The sequence below is a fragment of the Sinohyriopsis cumingii genome, chromosome 15, assembly GCF_028554795.1.
Source record: "Sinohyriopsis cumingii isolate HCF-2022 chromosome 15, ASM2855479v2, whole genome shotgun sequence".
Taxonomy (NCBI): Eukaryota; Metazoa; Mollusca; class Bivalvia; order Unionida; family Unionidae; genus Sinohyriopsis; species Sinohyriopsis cumingii.
In genome coordinates, this window is record NC_142975.1 from 127,870,484 (window position 1) to 127,888,563 (window position 18,080).

General features: G+C 41.0%; 1 protein-coding gene and 1 long non-coding RNA gene across 5 annotated transcripts in view; both read right to left on the reverse strand.

Moving 5' to 3' along the window:
* LOC149782746 (uncharacterized) overlaps positions 1-18,080 on the reverse strand; it is a 130,464-nt gene that overhangs the window by 23,938 nt on the left and 88,446 nt on the right. The window lies entirely within an intron of this gene.
* On the reverse strand, positions 39-5,804 carry LOC149782749 (BTB/POZ domain-containing protein 6-like). The gene is made up of 3 exons (XM_089934922.1): positions 5,532-5,804; positions 2,509-2,749; positions 39-1,888 (listed from the first exon to the last, which is right to left on the reverse strand). Exons 2-3 carry the CDS (start codon positions 2,697-2,699, stop codon positions 1,075-1,077), a joined length of 1,005 nt encoding a protein of 334 aa, XP_089791048.1. The 5' UTR covers positions 2,700-2,749; positions 5,532-5,804; the 3' UTR covers positions 39-1,074.

The window sequence follows — 18,080 nt, forward strand, 5'->3', positions numbered from 1 at the left end:
GTCAAAGATTGTTTTCCATGTCTGTAATATGAGGTAGTTTCTTTTTAATTCCTCTAGCTCATAAAGTACTCGTTTTTATTTCTACAGGTACAAGTTTTGTGGGCACACATAATCAAGCGTCGCATGTCATAATGGGATATTTTATATTTCCACATGTGAAAGTATTAGGATATATTTTTACAGTTGAAAATATACGAATGAAAAACTATGAAAATTATTTCGCCAATAAGTCTCTGTATTTGACACTTAAGTATATAATCAAGTCATTAACTCTTTCTCGTGAATCTGTAATCACTTTATAATTTGTTTCAAGACTTGTTCAATCCGCTTTGTATTGAGAATGTAATTTCACAGACTTTGTGTTCGACAGGATGAATAATATCCTACCATTAATAAAAATAAAGAATATTCGGGCAACAGTACCCATTATAATTCAGTGAATAATTTATTAAATTTAGATAACAATGCCATTTTTCGGAAATACATTTTGGTCTTGATGCAACAATTACTGTATAACGTGCCCTGAAAAACATACTGCATGAAAGCAATAACATGATGTCTCTTAACAGTCAAAGCTGATAAAACAAATCCGCTAAAACTGGTAATTAATGGGTAACAAGTGAGACATTAGTTTCGTAAAGCCCTGCTGACTGACAATAAATTATTTTAGAAAACTGTATCACTCAAGTTTACTTCATCATCCATACTATGATAAGATAATAATCTATTACAAAAACAATGAACGTAATTTCAATCTGCTGCCTTGTAGCGGCAAGACTTCTGACAAGACAGGAAACTGTGATCGTCTACCGCCTTCTACAAAGCAGAAGACCAGGAATCTGGCCACTCAAGACATTGGTGCCACTTGCTGGGATTGAACTGTCTCTGAATTCAATTGATTGTTCATCTCCCAAGCTAACAACTTTTCACCATTCATACCGGACCTAGTCGTTCCAGAGTTCGATATTACAAGCGTTATGGTATACCACTTCTTCCTCAGAACAACCGGCTCATCGAACAATACCTCCAGTAATGCCTCCTCCGTTACGAGTATCTGGCGTTTCATCGATACAATCATACGGTTCGATTCATCAAGCAACTGTACTTCTGTGTCTGAGACAAATGCAGCGGGATAAAAGGTTGCCGCCGACGTACCTGCCATACACTTTCATTTGGCATTGCCCCGAAAATTAAAATGCCATGCAGCAACACTTCTTTTGAACATTTGAAATCTATGGCGTGTAATATCGATCCTACCGACAAAGGGGCGCCAAAATTTGGAAACCTATTCACTCTTTGCATTACTTGAAACCTTGGTTTTCTCTCGGTTTGTATGTATTCTGTATTGCCAAGATTACTACTGCTGAGAAAAGTTCGAAACAAGGACACTTTCTCGTCGGCAGTCAGGATGTTGTCTGTAGCCACTTTGTCCGCAAAATACTTGCCATCCATCACTGAAAATCTTATTAGATTCTTCAATCCACCCAGCACATGCCTCATGTTTTCGGCACTTGGTTCAATATTTTTCCGAGCACACTCATTTCCTGCCCAATCCTTCATCGCTTCATATACTTCTTCTTCTTCTATCGAAAGTTCATCCTGTTTCACCACCATCTCTACACACTCTGATGATAGATTTCTGAATGATGAGTGTTTAAGAACAGAACTTCCATTGTCCATTATGAACTCCAGACATTTCTCCTGAAGATCTTGCTCATCAAATGCGTGGGCTTGCTGCAGAATACTACATACATTATCAACGCTGACTCCATCTTTTAACCAGTTTACACACTTGTTAACAAGGCTTCCTACGGCAAATTTCTTGGCAGCATACAGTAAAGCCAAAATTGAGTCTCCATCTGGTTCAAATGCCTCAAAGTACAAGTACCTATAAAACAGTTGCATAAAAGCATCGTATTATTAAAGACTGTTAAATTATGTCGACCTCAATATTTATATCAGGCTGTTAAGTTTGAATATTTGTCATTGTTCATGACAGAAAGTTCCGAGCAGTTACACACACACACACATATATATATATATATATATATATATATATATATATATATATATATATATATATATATATATATATATATATATATATATATATATATAAAGCCTTATTATAAGAAGTAAAGGATGTACCGACAATTGAATTTTTATTAGGATTGAATTATATGGTTTCATCCATCTAGAAATAATTCCGTCGTTGACAAAGAAGAAACATAAATATCCAGTAAATAATTAAATACACATTTGTTCTTGTTTCTTTTTATTTAGTTTCCGTATTTTAAGTCCTTGCTATTAATTACGTTAAAAGAGTCAAATATTATAAAAATAAACATGTCTCCTTCTTACGTAAATCTCACCTACAGCCGAATATGCACCTTTGTGAGATCATTTCCTTCACATTTTATTGCTGAAATCTCTCAATAATTGTTATTTCGCTTAAACATTTGCTCTAGTACGAACCACTTAATGAATGAAGAAGATTGTTTGGTATACCTCAGAAGCCGTTCAAAAACATCCGGCTCAATATCTGGTATGTTTATTGGTCCCTTTTCTTGAAGAAGGCCGCACAACATAGCGTAAAATACGGAACTACGGCTTATAAGGATATACTTGTGTGCCGTCACTTCTTGTCTTTCCTTGCCGATGAAGAATGTGACGTCACAAGCCACGTGGTTCTCAAACATGTAGCGATTGCTACTCAGAACATCTCGCTGTGCCTGCCAGTCAATATCAACTGTAGAGAATGGAAGAAAGTATTTAAGTGATACAAAATTTGTATAAACACAGTATATAACTATATGAAGCCTTATTGTCCAAATCATTTGTAATGTTTGCGGATATAAAGGAATTGTTCGACGTGGCCAATTGATTTTCATATTGCTAAGCATCCACAGATCAAAACGGGTTCGTCTACAAAAAACTAAAAATATCCTTTCAGTGAAAACTAAAACCGACTCAACCATTCCTCAAAGCCCACGCACTTGAAAGATGACGTGGATGACGATGATAATAAAGCAGCCAACACATAACCCACGTTGAACGTGAATTTAAGTAAACGTCAACGCTACCGAGGCTTACCAATCGAGACGAACTGACAAGTCTTGTTTTAGGTAAAAGCTAAATCTTCTCACATTGGAGCCTTTGTGTTTCTTAGGTTTCAATTATTATACCAGGAGTTAAAAGCACGGAAACATTATCATTCTATCTCTCCTAATGTTTTCAGTGAAGCAGTACTTCCATTTCATTTCCGCTACCAATGCACACAGGTGCCATTAAACGTTAATTCCGAAAGCGAAAATACTTCATACGTATGTGAACGAAAAGACAAGCGGTGCAAAGAGTTGTAGGGTTCATATCTGACGATACATAAAGAGTTTCTTCATATATCTGTCACATTTTGGATTTATTAAACTCCCCACGGAAAAGAAAGAAACATTTAATTGCATATGAAGTGTCAATGACCAAATATTATTGTCTTGCCCATGCCTCCATTTGTATGTAGCTTTAACTACTATGCGAAAACAGTACAACACAGCACTCATTCATGTCCTGAAACTAATTTGGAACTTTTCACCCAATGCACATGAAAGATTTTTTTAGTCTAACAGTATGTATTTCACACACACACACACACACACACACACACACACACACACACACACATCCCTTATGACTGTATTCAGATGAGTTTTAATAGCTTGATCAGCAAGCGAACGTGTCTGCTGCGCTCTAATGCCTATATTCACGACTAAGCTCCATCTTTTTTGGGGTGATGTGTCTTTAGTCGAGATGGTATGTGGAGTTGGTGAGTGAAGGCAAAGCGATGACCAAAATGTGATGTAAATCGCAGAGTCGGGTTAGATTCCCTGCATGAGGCGTGTTGTAACTCTCTACACTGGATGATAATAGCATTTTTGCATGCAAGTTTACTACATACCATCACGCATCTTCATGTAGGATTCATGGAAAACACGTTCTGCTGTTAAGTGTATATTTGTAAAACTTAAAATAGTAACTTCTGTATGCCTCAGTTTCAGTACGAGGATTATGCAGTTCCCATGTATCCAATGGATAGTTAATTACTAGGTTTCTAAGCGAGTGTATCTAAGATGGTTGCAGAAGATCACAAAACCCAGGATCGATTCTCAGCGGTGTATGAAATATAATTCTCTACCTAACCCCAGTGGCGTCACTAGGGTTGGTGTCACCCAGTGCAGTAACTCATGGTGTCACCACCATGGACCTCCTTCCTGCACAAAAATTCAAAAACTGTGCAGTCATGTGCGGTAACTCATGGTGTTAGCTCCATGGACCGCCTCCTCCACACAAATTCAAAACTTTTATAGACAGTCGTGTTGGTGTCACCCGCTCTGATGGTGTCGCACGGTGCGGTCCTCACCCCCACCCCCACCCCCGCACACCCCCAGTGACGCCGCTGCCTAACTCTTTCTCTGCGTAATTTCGTTTCATATTATTAAGCACTCTGTGTTAACACCTTCTGCTCTGTTTGTTGAATATCTGTAACTAACAATAACCACACACACACGCACACACACACACACACACACACACACACACACACAAATCCGCAGTGGCCATGTATTTAGATGCGTTACTAGTAATTACTGGGTTGCCATGCGAGTTCCCGCTCCCACCCCTCCTCCGCTCGCCTAAGAAAAATATAACCCTATTGGAAAATATAAATGACATTAAATATGTACGTACATTAGACGCATATTTTTTTCCTTTAATTGGTCTTTGAAGTTTTCAGAGATTATTTGGCTGTTAAAGTCATTCAGACGACAAATTATACTACACAGCAAAGTTTGGGAGTTGAAGGGGAGACTACTCTGATTTTATTTTCAATATGAGAGAGAGAGAGAGAGAGAGAGAGAGAGAGAGATTTGGATTGTTATCGCAGCTGTAACAATTTTTCAGTCATGTTGCTACGACGTCTGCAGTGTGGCAGTTTATAGTGATATCTAGCACTGGAGAATCATGCCGCACACATGTAGCATGATGTCCCACCCAGTCAAATTATCCTGACACCAGGTCGACCAGTCCTAACACTAACCTCTTAATGCTGAGCGCCAATCGCGCAGCTGTTAGTACCATTTTTATAAGTTTTTGGTATGACTCGGCCGGGTTCGAACCTGCGACCTCCCGCATCCGACCGATCTAACCACTTGCACCACCGGAGCGACCTTCAATATCAGTAGTTCGTACGTAATATATAGTATGTATATAATAACGTATGTATATATTGCCAGCGAATCTGCAAGGTCACGCACAAGTATTCGATTCTTTGTACAATAAAGTGAATATGTCTTTATAAAATGATAAATGCGAATAGAAAGACGGATAGAAAGCAAAGTAGTTAGACATACTACTTTCAAACACGCAGAAGTGCGTGATACATGCATGTATATATGCGATTAATTTGAACAAACATCATATATGTTTAATGGATAAAATACCTAGGTTTGATAAATTTATACCGACATCCAATACCCTACCTGTATTAAGACTTGACTGTCGCCCGTAGCTCGAACTTGGTAGCTGCCCCAAGCAGCACAATAAGCATACGGATCTCGGTAGAGGCCAACATTTAAATCAGAATTAGACTATGATATGTAACCTGTCTACAAAGAAGTGCGGCTTAAAGAGAGGCTGTCCTGAGACGTTCAGTGTTCTTTCTTATTACATAAAACTTTGACTGTGGCATGTCGTATTTGATTATCAATAAAACATTAAATCCTAATATTTCTAAATACCTTGCAAGTTGTTACAAAAACGGTAGAGGCGTACTAAGGTAAATGGCTCCCGGGGCGACGATGATGGCCCAAAGGGGTTTTGGCGCCCCAAAATCTTTGGCATCCGAGTCAATCGCCCCGTCCCCGCACCCCCCCCCCCCCGGAAAAAACCTCACGCCACTACGTACTGAAAAAAAGACACGTAAACGCTACTAAAATGTGATTATCCATCCAACGAAATCTATCATCATATAAAGATCAGAGTCAATCCGGAAAATATCTTTAAAAATGAACGCTAAATAAATTCTTTGTTGTCCACGGGACCCATTTGTTTGATTAAGCGACTGTATCGTGAAGTCCACTACTTTCGATTTCAATTAGGTAACATATATCGAAATGACTTCATACAAATTGTTTAAGCAGAGACATTTTGCTTTGTCAAAACCCGTTTCTATAGTTGAACACACATTACATTGGATATATATATGGTCAAATTGTTTTCCTCATCTAAGACTGACTCGTGATCTAACTGTAATACCTGCCGCCATTGTAACCGCTGAAGTGGAATGATGGGGCGTGTTTGATTCGATTCATCTCTGTATCGGAGTGTTCTTTGTAACCAGTGTCTCTGGATCAGAAACAGGATACACAAACTAGCAAAGGCGATTATTGAGATGGTAGATGACAAAGATGCCGTTGAATGTAATTAATGTTTGAGTTAATGTGCAATTCTACTATTAATCAAATTCAACACGTACCTTTGGCAACTTCAAGGATGTTACATACGCACAAATTGGTAATTAGATTGGTACGAATATATTGAAATTTATGTCATTCATAAATGAATCTTTTCTTTTATCACTTGATATGAATTACAAAATATGGAATATATATTGGATTTGATGTGCTTTTACGAAATTCTTCTTCACACACTCGATGAAATAAAATGACGACAATTTCATTTTTAGTTGTGTGACTTAATATGCCATATATTTTTAAGTACGTCCGAGATTTTGTATCATTGGGTGAGAATCGTTGCAGTAACAACGAACATTGGGCACTGGCAAAGTACACAGTATGGTCGATATTGACCTGACAGGTGATAAGCATGTACCTCCTATTGTGTTCTGCACGAAGCATGCCACTGTCCCATAATGGGTTTGATGTCAAGGAGAGTTTTTTGTGCAGTTTCATTCCACGTATATTGCAAATGATAACATATGCCCATTATTGTGCTAACTGATTTCATCTTATGGAATTTTGAAATCAGAAACAATTTACTGCAGGGAGGTTTTAGCTTTTATATCTTCTCTTTCATTACCTTCAATGTTAATATAACTAGGCAAACAACAATGAAAGATACGTGTTTTCTGTACAGTCCACTTACTCTAGGATTTAGGATATTATTTGACTTACAAATGTAAAGCTTTCCAATTTTTGCGGGGTTGGGGTTGGGTTTTTGTGTGTTTTGGGGGTGTTTTTTAATTATAAAAAAACGAAAAACGAAAGCAAAATCGACATGAAGCTGTATTCAATCCTGCTGGCCATAAGTATAAATATGGTAAAAATCCTGATTGTCGAGTGTTTTGTGTTTCTGTCAGAAACTATATTTTTCCCAGATTCCACAGCTGGAACGGTTTGCTTTCGATCAAGCTTGTTGCACACAGCAAAAGGTATTTCTTTGGTGAACATCAGAATATTTCGCCAGTGTTATTAATGGAGTATTTTGCTAAACGTTTTTCATTTCACATCGGGAAAGCATATCTCCACATAAAAGATACATTATTCATTATACAATCGAAATCAGTTTGTACGTGGTTTTATTAAACCTTATGGTCCTACAGATCTATCAAGACCCTAAAAGTTTTCAGGATAGCTTTATTTGTCTGGTAATCTTTTGGTCAATTCTGAATAATAACATAAATAAAAATAACTCAGTTTACTACAGTGCGAATCTTAAGCCAACTGAAACATGATATAGAGTGCAAATTTCAAACCCGTACTTTATTGTTTCACTTCGACTCTGTCTTTAATTAAGTTTACTTAACTTACGGTCTTTTGATTCATCCAAAATGTTTCTCCCTCCATTTTTCTTGTTTGCACTCTTTCATGGTTGTGTTGAATAAATGATTCAAGTAAAAATTAAATAAAAGGCACACATAATTTTTTTTTATAAAAAAGCCAGGCCACTGCATTTAAAGTTTACTTAAGATTTATGTTGAGTTGGTTTGTATGTAAATAATAGTAGTTAATAGGGGCACCCTAGGGACAATGGGAATTACCATTACAGACACCCCTGGGCAAATCTGGGGACTATGTAAATTTAACATGGAGAAAAATCGTGGGCAACTCTAGGGACAAGGGGAATTAGCATTACATGGGAATAGAGTTTGGGTCTGTCTAGGGACAAGGGAAATTGAACATGGTCAATAGAGTTTGGGTCTGTCTAGGGACAAGGGGAATTGAATATGGGATTTTTTTTTTTTAAATATTTTTTTAATAAAAGGGGGTAGGCAATGGAAAGTCATTCTCTTTTCGAGAAATATGGGTGGCCCTGAAAAGGGCCTTTGGGTTTATGTTAATGTATCCATTAACATAAAGGGTATTTGTGGCATCTTCTTGTCCTCAAGCTGCGTCTTACTCGAGGGCCATAAATTAGTGTTCTCTTGAGGCAACCTTGTCTTTCCACGTACACTCTTCGTATCCACAGACTTGTGTCTGACTTGTCGACAATGGTCCACTTGGACCGGACATACATGAGCATGTCCGTCCTAAACATCATGGAAGACACAAGGGTGGATGATTCGACTGTGGTCCACATCTTGAAGCGACGAGAACAGGTGAATCAATGCAGTGAACTGCGCTTATTTATAGGTAGAGGAAGGATTGAAACGGATTGAGTTCATTCACCAATCCGAACACGCGTTACAAAATTCAGTCAGCCCGCATGCAATCCGAAGAGAGCAGTCTGTGACGTCACATAGTCTATATAGATTCGCTAGCGCTTGTGTGCAGTCAATCTATGCGACAGTGATTCAACATGACGGAAACTCAGAAAACGATCCATTGGGGTGCATCAGCAGGGGAGACTGCCCAAGGGAACCCGGACTTACTTTCAGAAGAGGTACATTGGGATTTTGTGGATTTTCTTACCTCGCAAGAATTTGTTCCGGAACCTTCGTTACCGTCTTCATCACCGCAAGTGGAGAATTTTAGACAGAGACAGAAAGAAGAATTGGAGAAATTTATACAACGACAAAAGGAAGCGGAACAAGCTTTTCTCCTACAGCTGCAGCAAGAAGAAGAGGTAAGAAAAAAAAAAAACAACAGCAACAACAGCAAGAAGAAGTAGCAGCAAAGAAACAAGAGGGTGAAAATCAAACGGTCACGGTACTGTTGGACATTTTAGCGGAGTTAAGAAGTCTGAAACAAATGTATCAGACTTCTTTATTACGACGGAAGAGAATACGACCTTCCCGAGCTAAACACGTTAACCCTGTGACTAAGCCTACCGTACCACCCTTAGTGATTTCAACCCAATCATCATCAACATTACGCAGTCCAGAAGTAGGCCTTGGTCGTGGCAAAGGCTTACGGCAGTTAAAGTTGATTGCTTGAACTCACCCCTGCACCAAAATAAAAAGGCCCTTTTCAGGGCCACCCACGTCTCTCGAAAAGAGATAGCCTTTCAATTTGCCAAAAACTCAAAAAAACAAAAACAAAAAAACCAACGCATTTTACCCCCTATAGTACGTGTCTTTGTATGAGTGCGTGAGTGTACGTTCTTATTTTAAAATCAAAACTCAAAGACACTTACCTTATATAATTAATTTATTCTTTTATCCATTGTTACAATCCAATTCACAATTCACAACACAACACTTTAATAAAAAGTTCATTGACTTCTTCTTTCTCCTTGTTTAGTCTCTCTGTTTTTTGAATTTCTTCACCGTCACACTCTTTTCTTCTTCTTCCTCCTCGCTTTCTTCCCTTCTTTTCTTCTCCTGTTTCTTTTTCTTCACCTGTCTGCTTTCTTCCTCTGAAGAATCCCTCTCTTCTTCTGAAGAATTCCTCTTTTCTTCTGACTCCTCTTGTTTCCTTTTTGGGCAATCTGGAGACCAATGTCCTTTTTCTTGACAATAATAACAGGTATCTTTACTTTTGTCTTTTTTAGTCCCTGTTTTTTTTCTTTTTTGACGGTCTGGACACTCTGAAGACCAATGCCCTTTCTTCTGACAGATATAGCAAGTATCTTGACTTTTATCTCGAAAGGAAGGAGAGTAGTCCGTGGGCTGGTCTGAAGAGAATTTTCTAATGACTCCTCGCAAAGCCCTGACGAAACGTTCGATTTGGCTAGTCTCTTCCATCGTTGTGCTCAGCTTGAGAGTGAAATGAATAGTGAAAGGACAAGACATACACCCTTTTATATACACTGGTCTGCCATGACTATAAATTAGTCTATGGTGATTAAACTTGAGTCATTTGACGTTTTTCACTCAAGATGAAACGATCCTATTCATTTGAGAAGAAAGAAGAAGAAGAAAGTAAGAGGCAGAAACGTGATCTATCGCCTCGTACCAGGGCTGAAATCTTGGCACAAATTCATGCCAGTGATTTTGAAGAGGACATGAGTGAACCAGAATCCGAACCCTCTAAACCAAGTTCACCACCCTTAGTCAACCCTGAAAAATACTATTCCATTCGAGAGACGGAAAAGCGCTCCTCTAGAAAATTTAGAACCACGGCTTACAAATACACGGTGAAGTTTAAAGATTTCAAGGCTGAAGTGCCGTTAGAGAAAGCAGAAGTGTTTATCACTGGGGTGTGGGATTCTTTGCTCACCGCACTCAAGCGACAATGTCAACCCAAAGAAGACGATCGCTTGAGACTTTCCATACAACACGACGGTTTGAAATCCCCTGTTTGGATCGAGTTTAGCAGACCCGCAGAACTAACCCCTTCCAAAGTCATGGACAAGATTCAACACGTACAACAATCTAATGATCAGTTTGACATCACCGATGGTAAAGCCACACTGGACATGACCCACGTCTCTCCTCCTCAAGGGACTGGACGCAAAAAGATGTTATTGGTGGACGACCTTCGCAACACCAAAACAAGTCTCGTCCGAATTAACAACCCTCAAGACCAGATGTGTTTAGCCCGTGTCATCGTGGTGGGACGAACCTATGCCAACAAGAACGACACGGTAGAATGGAAAAGAACCTGGGAGAACATTCGAAAATCGAACCGAATCAAACAACGAAACGAAGCAGAACTCCTGTTACAACAAGCCGGACTGTCCAAAGACATACCCTGTGGCATTCCTGAGATGCAAAAATTGCAAGATGCCCTAGCTCCACGATACACCTTGAAAGTGCACCCTCAAGAAATGCGCGGGCCTCTGTTGTTTCGAGGCCAAGATTTTAAGGACGGAAAATGCATTCATGTTTATTATCACGATGACCATTTCGATACCATTACCAGTATTACTGCATTCCTGGGATACAGTTATTACTGTGAGAAATGTGATTATGGTTTTAATAATCGAGAGCAACACAAGCATTGTGGATTGAAATGCCGAGGATGTTTGGCCTCTCCACCCTGTCTGAGCGAAGAACCAGTGCCTTGTTCAACTTGTCTGCGCACGTTTGTCAGCCCTACCTGTTACCAACAACATTTGAAGACGCAAGGTTCACAGCAGAAATGTGCTTGTCAACTCCTGAGATTGTGCCCTACGTGTGGACAAGGCATATGTACCAATGCTGCCAAGGCACACGTATGTCGAGGAAAGAAAAAATGTCACATTTGTCACCACATCGTGGACTTGGAACACCAGTGCTACGTGCAAAAATACCAACCCCCACCAGAAAAAGAGGACGGTCACAAGAAGAAAGGCAATTTCATCTTTTTCGATTTCGAATGCATGCAAGAGACCGGCATTCACATTCCTAATTTCTGCGTGGCTCATCGAGCGTGCGAGAAGTGCATTCAAGAACCTATTTTCAATCATTGCCCTTACTGCAGCAAGATTCCTGGAGGGCGTGAAAAAATCTTTCGGGGACCGAACACGTTAGCTGATTTTGCCCAATGGGTCTTAGACCCCATCGACAAGACGTGGAGCCAAGAGGACATCGAACGTTACGGAGATTGTCATCGTCATGCCACGGTGATGGCTCACAATTTCTCCGGATACGATGGACAGTTTCTTTTGAGGTACTATACGGAACATGGCACCGAACGTCCTAAAGTGACTTTGAACGGAGCCAAAATCATTTTCATGCAAGTGGGACAAATACAGTTTAAAGATTCGATGAGCTATTTGGCCATGCCTTTGAGTCGAATGCCTAAAACGTTTGGAATGACAGAAATGGCTAAAGGGTACTTTCCACACTTTTTCAATACGGAAGCCAATCAACACGCCGTTCTACCCCATTTGCCTGAGGCTCACTATTACGACCCCGACAACATGCGCACCGAACAAGGAGAAGCTTTCTACGCTTGGTACCAGGCTCACGCCTCGGACCCTTTCGACTTTCAGGAAGAAATGCTAAAGTATTGTCGTTCCGACGTGGACATTTTACGGCGTTGCTGTGGAAAATTTCGAGAACTGTTCATGGAACACGGAGGGGTCGATCCTTTGAAAGAAGCTTGCACCATTGCCAAAGCGTGTTCCTTAGTGTATCGACAACGATTCATGCCTGAAAACACCGTGGCTGTCATCAGCCCTCAAACGACCCACTTTGTCAAACGTCAATACTCGGTCAAAGCCCTACATTGGTTACATTACTTGTGCGACAAGGAAGACAAGTGGATTCAGCATGCCCGCAACGGAGGGGGTGAAAAGACCATCGGAACGTATTCGGTCGATGGCTGGGACTTAGAAAACCCCAAGATCGTGTACGAATTTAACGGTTGCTTATTTCACGGATGTCCCGTCTGTTACCCTGACCGTAGCACTAAAAATCAGTTTTTACAACGAACCATGGAAGACTTGTACCAGGACACATGTCAGCGGCGCTTAAAGTTAGAACAGCAAGGATACCAAGTGGTGGAAATGTGGGAACACGAGTACGATCACCGTATGAAAACCGATCCCGAGTTTAAACGCCTCGTGGAAAGTTACCAGTTCATGGACCCGCTGAACCCGAGGGATAGTTTGTACGGAGGAAGGACCAATGCCACCTGTTTGCTGTACCAAGCCGACGAAGAGAAAGGAGAAGAAATCAAATACTTGGACGTGTGTTCGCTGTATCCCTACGTGTGCAAATATTGTCGCTTTCCTGTAGGGCACCCACAATTGCTGACGGAACACATCGACCTGAAAAACATTCGACAATACGAAGGCTTGATCAAGTGTAAAGTTTTGCCTCCCACGAACCTATACCATCCCGTCTTACCTCACCATTGTCAAGGCAAACTGATGTTTCCATTGTGCCGTACTTGTGCCGAAACGTGCAACCAAGACCAACCTTGTCAGCACACCCAGGAAGAACGTGCCTTGACGGGAACCTGGGTCAGCGTAGAATTGTTCAAAGCTCTGGACATGGGATACCAACTGTTAGAAGTGTACGAAATTTGCCACTTTCCCAAGACACAACAATACCAGAAGGGTGATCCCAGTCAGAAAGGCATTTTCGCCGACTACGTGGATGCCTTTTTGAAACTGAAACAAGAAGCCAGCGGCTATCCGTCCTGGTGTCATACTCCCGAAGACCAAATACAATTCAAAGAGAAATACTATGAACAAGAAGGCATCACTTTAGACCACATTGAGAAAAACGAAGGCAGGCGATCGTTTGCCAAAGTGATGTTAAATTGCTTGTGGGGTAAAATGGCACAACGACCGTGTTTACCCAAGACGGAATATTTGACAGAACCTTCCCGCTACTTCCAGATGATTCACGACAAAACCAAATACATGAAACACGTGGACGTCGTTCGCGAGGATTTGATCTTCGTCAATTACGAAGAAGATCTGGACTTTGTACAAGACGACCCTTTTGGAAATGTCATCATTGCGGCTTACGTGACAGCTCATGCTCGCTTAAAATTGTACGAAGCTTTAGAACTGTTAGGGGAACGCGTCCTGTATTTTGACACGGACAGTTGCATTTACATCCATCACCCGAGTCAACAGCACCCTGACATCGAAGGAGACCGTTTAGGAGCCTGGACAGACGAGCATCCCGACGACAATATTCTAAGTTTCGTCAGTGGCGGTCCCAAAAGTTACGGCTACGAATACCGGGACAAAAAAGGAGAAGTGCACCCGACGTGCAAAGTGAAAGGACTGACTCTGAATTATCGTACCAGTCGAGTGGTCAACTTTGGGGTATTGAAAGAAGCCTTGCAACCCGGAGAGGATGGAAACTTTAAAGTGACCACCTATCAACCCAACAAGATTGTACGTTTACCCACTCACCACATCGTCAGTCGGCCCTTGGAAAAAGTCTATCAAATCGTGTACCAGAAGCGAGTGCGACTTCCCAATCATTTCTCCTTACCGTATGGACACGTTGGTATAAAACATTGGTTGTAAGAGGATAGTCACCTGCTAGAAGGATGACTTCGCCACAGCAAGAATTGAGTGAGAAACCCGATGAGAACTCCAAGTTCAAACCCTACCATTTTCCAGTCTTCTTACCTGACTATTGTGATTGTGCCCGTCGATTGGACACGTTTCAGAAATGGCCTACGGATAGGGAAGGATTACCTTCTTCGCATGTTTTAGCTAGAACAGGATTTGTCTACTTGGGACCTGAGTCAGGATTGGGATACGAGGTACAGTGTTTCGCTTGCGGACTGAAGTTACGAATGGATCTATGTATCTATAAAGATTCAGCTATTTTGGAACATACTCGATGGTCTCCGCACTGCCCTTACCTTTCTATGGCCTTTCCACCCATCACACTATGGTACAATGTTGACGGTACCTTAGAGACGGTACCTTCCAGAACAAGACATAAAAAACATAAAAAAGGAAAGATGTACAAGCTGGAGACTGCATTGCGACTAGTATAAAAAGGGGGCTATGGTCAAGATCGATAGTTCATTGTGACTACCAAGACCGAGCGAACAAGATGAATACTTTCAGAGAAACACAGAACAAGTTCTTTAGAAAGGCACAATTCAAGTGTGAGGCTTCGGAAGTGGAATGCGATTGTGAGCCTTGCGATGGGTACGATGCTGTACGTTGTGACCTTAGCGATGCCGTAAAGCATCATGGGAACTTTGTTCTCACTACCCCTATCATAGAAAGGGATGCTGTGCCTGTCAAACCTGAGGGATGCGAAAGTGATGCCGCTCGTCCTCTTGGACATTTTACTGAGTTTCGTTTTAAAGGGGAATGTTCACCTTCACGTCTACCCCCCTACGGATGTCATCCAGCACTGAGCTAACTCCTGTTCATGTCACCCAACCCTCATCGAAACGAACCTGTGAAAGACGAATATTCGTTCCCTGTGCGTTTGTCGGAATACTGCGACTTTGAAAATCGTCTTCAATCGTTCAAAGGAAAATGGCCTAAGTATCTGGGAGGACCGACCCCCGAAAAATTAGCCAGAGCCGGATTTTTCTACTTGGGCGAAGGAGATAAAGTCAAGTGCTTCAGTTGCGGTGTGTCACTTCACCACTGGGAACCGCAAGATTCGGCCTACGTAGAACATGCTCGATGGTCACCGAATTGTCATTACTTACCCTTAGTGGGACCGAGACACTGAACTAACTTACCATAATCTGTTCATGGATACTTTACAAGAGAACATTCGTGCTTTGTCTGTGGAGTTGAGAGAACGCATTTACCGAGAACTGGTCAAAATACAAGTGAAACGTAGAGAACCATTGCATCCGTTACGTCACCGGTGTTTGAACCACTGGTACCTGAAGGCTATACAAGGACTGATTCAGTTGAAAGTGTTCCATTGGACAGACATTGATCAACGATCCCCTAGTTTTAAAACGGATTGGTTTGTTATGGACGATTCTATCTACTACATCATTGTAAACGTACTGCATCGAATTCCAGAGGAAGAGTTAACGAATTACCAACATCTTGAACACAATGTCAACTTAGTGAAAGAGGAAACTTCTGAACGAATTGTAATGTGTAGATTAGTGACTAAACGATTTAAATTCGACACTGAAGTAAAACCATGTTTGTGCAAAGAGTACATTTCTTGTGTCAGACCAAAGTGGATTTAGTATGACCTATTCATGGATACTTTGCTAGAGAACATTCGTGCCTTGCCTGTGGAGTTGAGAGAACGCATTTACCGAGAACTGATCAAAATACAAGTGAAACGCAAACGCAAAGTTATTGAACCGTTTTTAAATTATGCTCTGTTCCAAAGTATAAGAAGACTGATTATGAGTGGATATTACATCAGGCACAAAGGTAAACGAGGCTATTGGCCACCACCCAAGGATTCCAAAAACAGTGTATATACTTATGGATACTTTACAGGAGAACATTTTGGGCTTGCCTGAGGAGTTGAGAGAAAGGATTTACCGAGAACTGGTCAAAATACAAGTGAAACGTAAAGAACAGTTGCATCCGTTACGTCACCAGATCTTTAACCACTGGTACCTGAATGGTATAAGAGGACTGATTCGTCAGAAATTTTTTCAGTGGCCAGACCTTGTTGAACATTTTCAGTTTGTGAATGATGATGAACTAGACGTTCGTAATTTTGGTTACTTCGAGATTCACTTACTGCAACGTATTGAGGAAGACGAGTTAAAGGATTACCAACATTTGTTACATGGAATCTGCTTAGAGAAAGACGAAACATCTAGACAAACTCTGACGTTTCAGTTACAGTATGTAACATTTAAATTCCCTACTGGAGAACGAACATGTCTAGTTAGAAATTACCTTTATTGCTTCCGAAACAAAGAGACTATAAAATCAAGTTGCCATGCCACGATTATGTCACATATTATTGAACAGATTCCGTGGAAGGAACTCAATGACCATATTCAATTATTACAAGAACTGTATCCATTCAATTTGGGTCGACAAGTGGTGTGTGTCTTAGTGACTTGTTTTCTGGGATTTCGTTTACCAGCCGATTCTTTGTGGACTCTTTACGATCAGTACTTACCACCTCAATGGCCTTAAATGGTCACGAAAAACTCCTTTTGCTCAAAGCCTTGCGTTTTCATCTGGATACTTCTCGACCTCTACGGGAAAAAAAGATTCGTCAACTTTTAGCTACCCAAGACGTGTATGACGATGTGTGTGTAGCTTGTGACTTACATCACCATTGGACAGATGTTCGTGCCTGGAAAGAATGGGATTTTGAGGCTTGGACCCAAGAAGTGGCCCAGTATGCACGAGAGTTGTTCAAGGAAAAAAGTTACTTTTCAACCCGTGTTAGTGACGGTGCCAGAAGAACCCGTCACCCAGGACAGGACTGTCGTGGACAGGCCTGAAAGACCCTTTCGGGAGGACACTTGTGTGACCTTACCCCCTACTATAGAACTGGTTAGAACATTACCCAAAACATGTTGTACAGACACTTGTGTTTATTCCACGTTAATGGTTATCATGTGCCTTTTATCCTTGTACTTAAGCCTTTGGCTTTTATGTATTTTTGTCTTTCGTATTCATGTTTGAAACATTCAATAAACGTGTTCTGAAAAAAGTATATAAACTCTTGTCTTGTTTGTTTTCGTGTCACAAGTGACATTTCTCACACTATGGCTACCTCTGCTGTCTCTGCTCCCTCTTCCTCTACTGTCAAAGTCATCGACGAACACTTAGATCGTGCCAGTTGGGAGGCTTTGTATCTTCGCCATCCTTTTAACATGCTCATTGCTGGACCTAGCGGTTCAGGCAAAACCGAATTCGTCAAACGTTTGATCGAACATAAATATCATTTGATCGATCGGCCACCTCAACAGATCGTGTGGTGTTACAAAGAGTGGCAATCGGCGTACAGCCTCTTGCGAGAAAGTCAAGGCGATTCCATCGTGTTTGTGGAAGGCATTCCTAAAGAAGACGACGGCATAGTCTCTGACTCCAGTCAAACCCATTTGGTCATTTTCGACGACATGTTAGGAGAAGACGAAGAAGAAATTAAACTGTGGTTCACGCGCAAAGGGCATCACCGTAATGCCAGTGTCGTTTACATCACCCAAAATTTGTTTCAACAAAGTAAAGCCCATCGCACCATCAGTCTCAATGCGCATTACGTGGTCTTGTTTAAAAGCCCTCGAGATAAATCCCAAGTGCAAGTCTTAGCCAAACAGTTAGGAACGCCTTGGCTGACTCAGGCGTACGACGATGCCACTCAAACACCACACGCC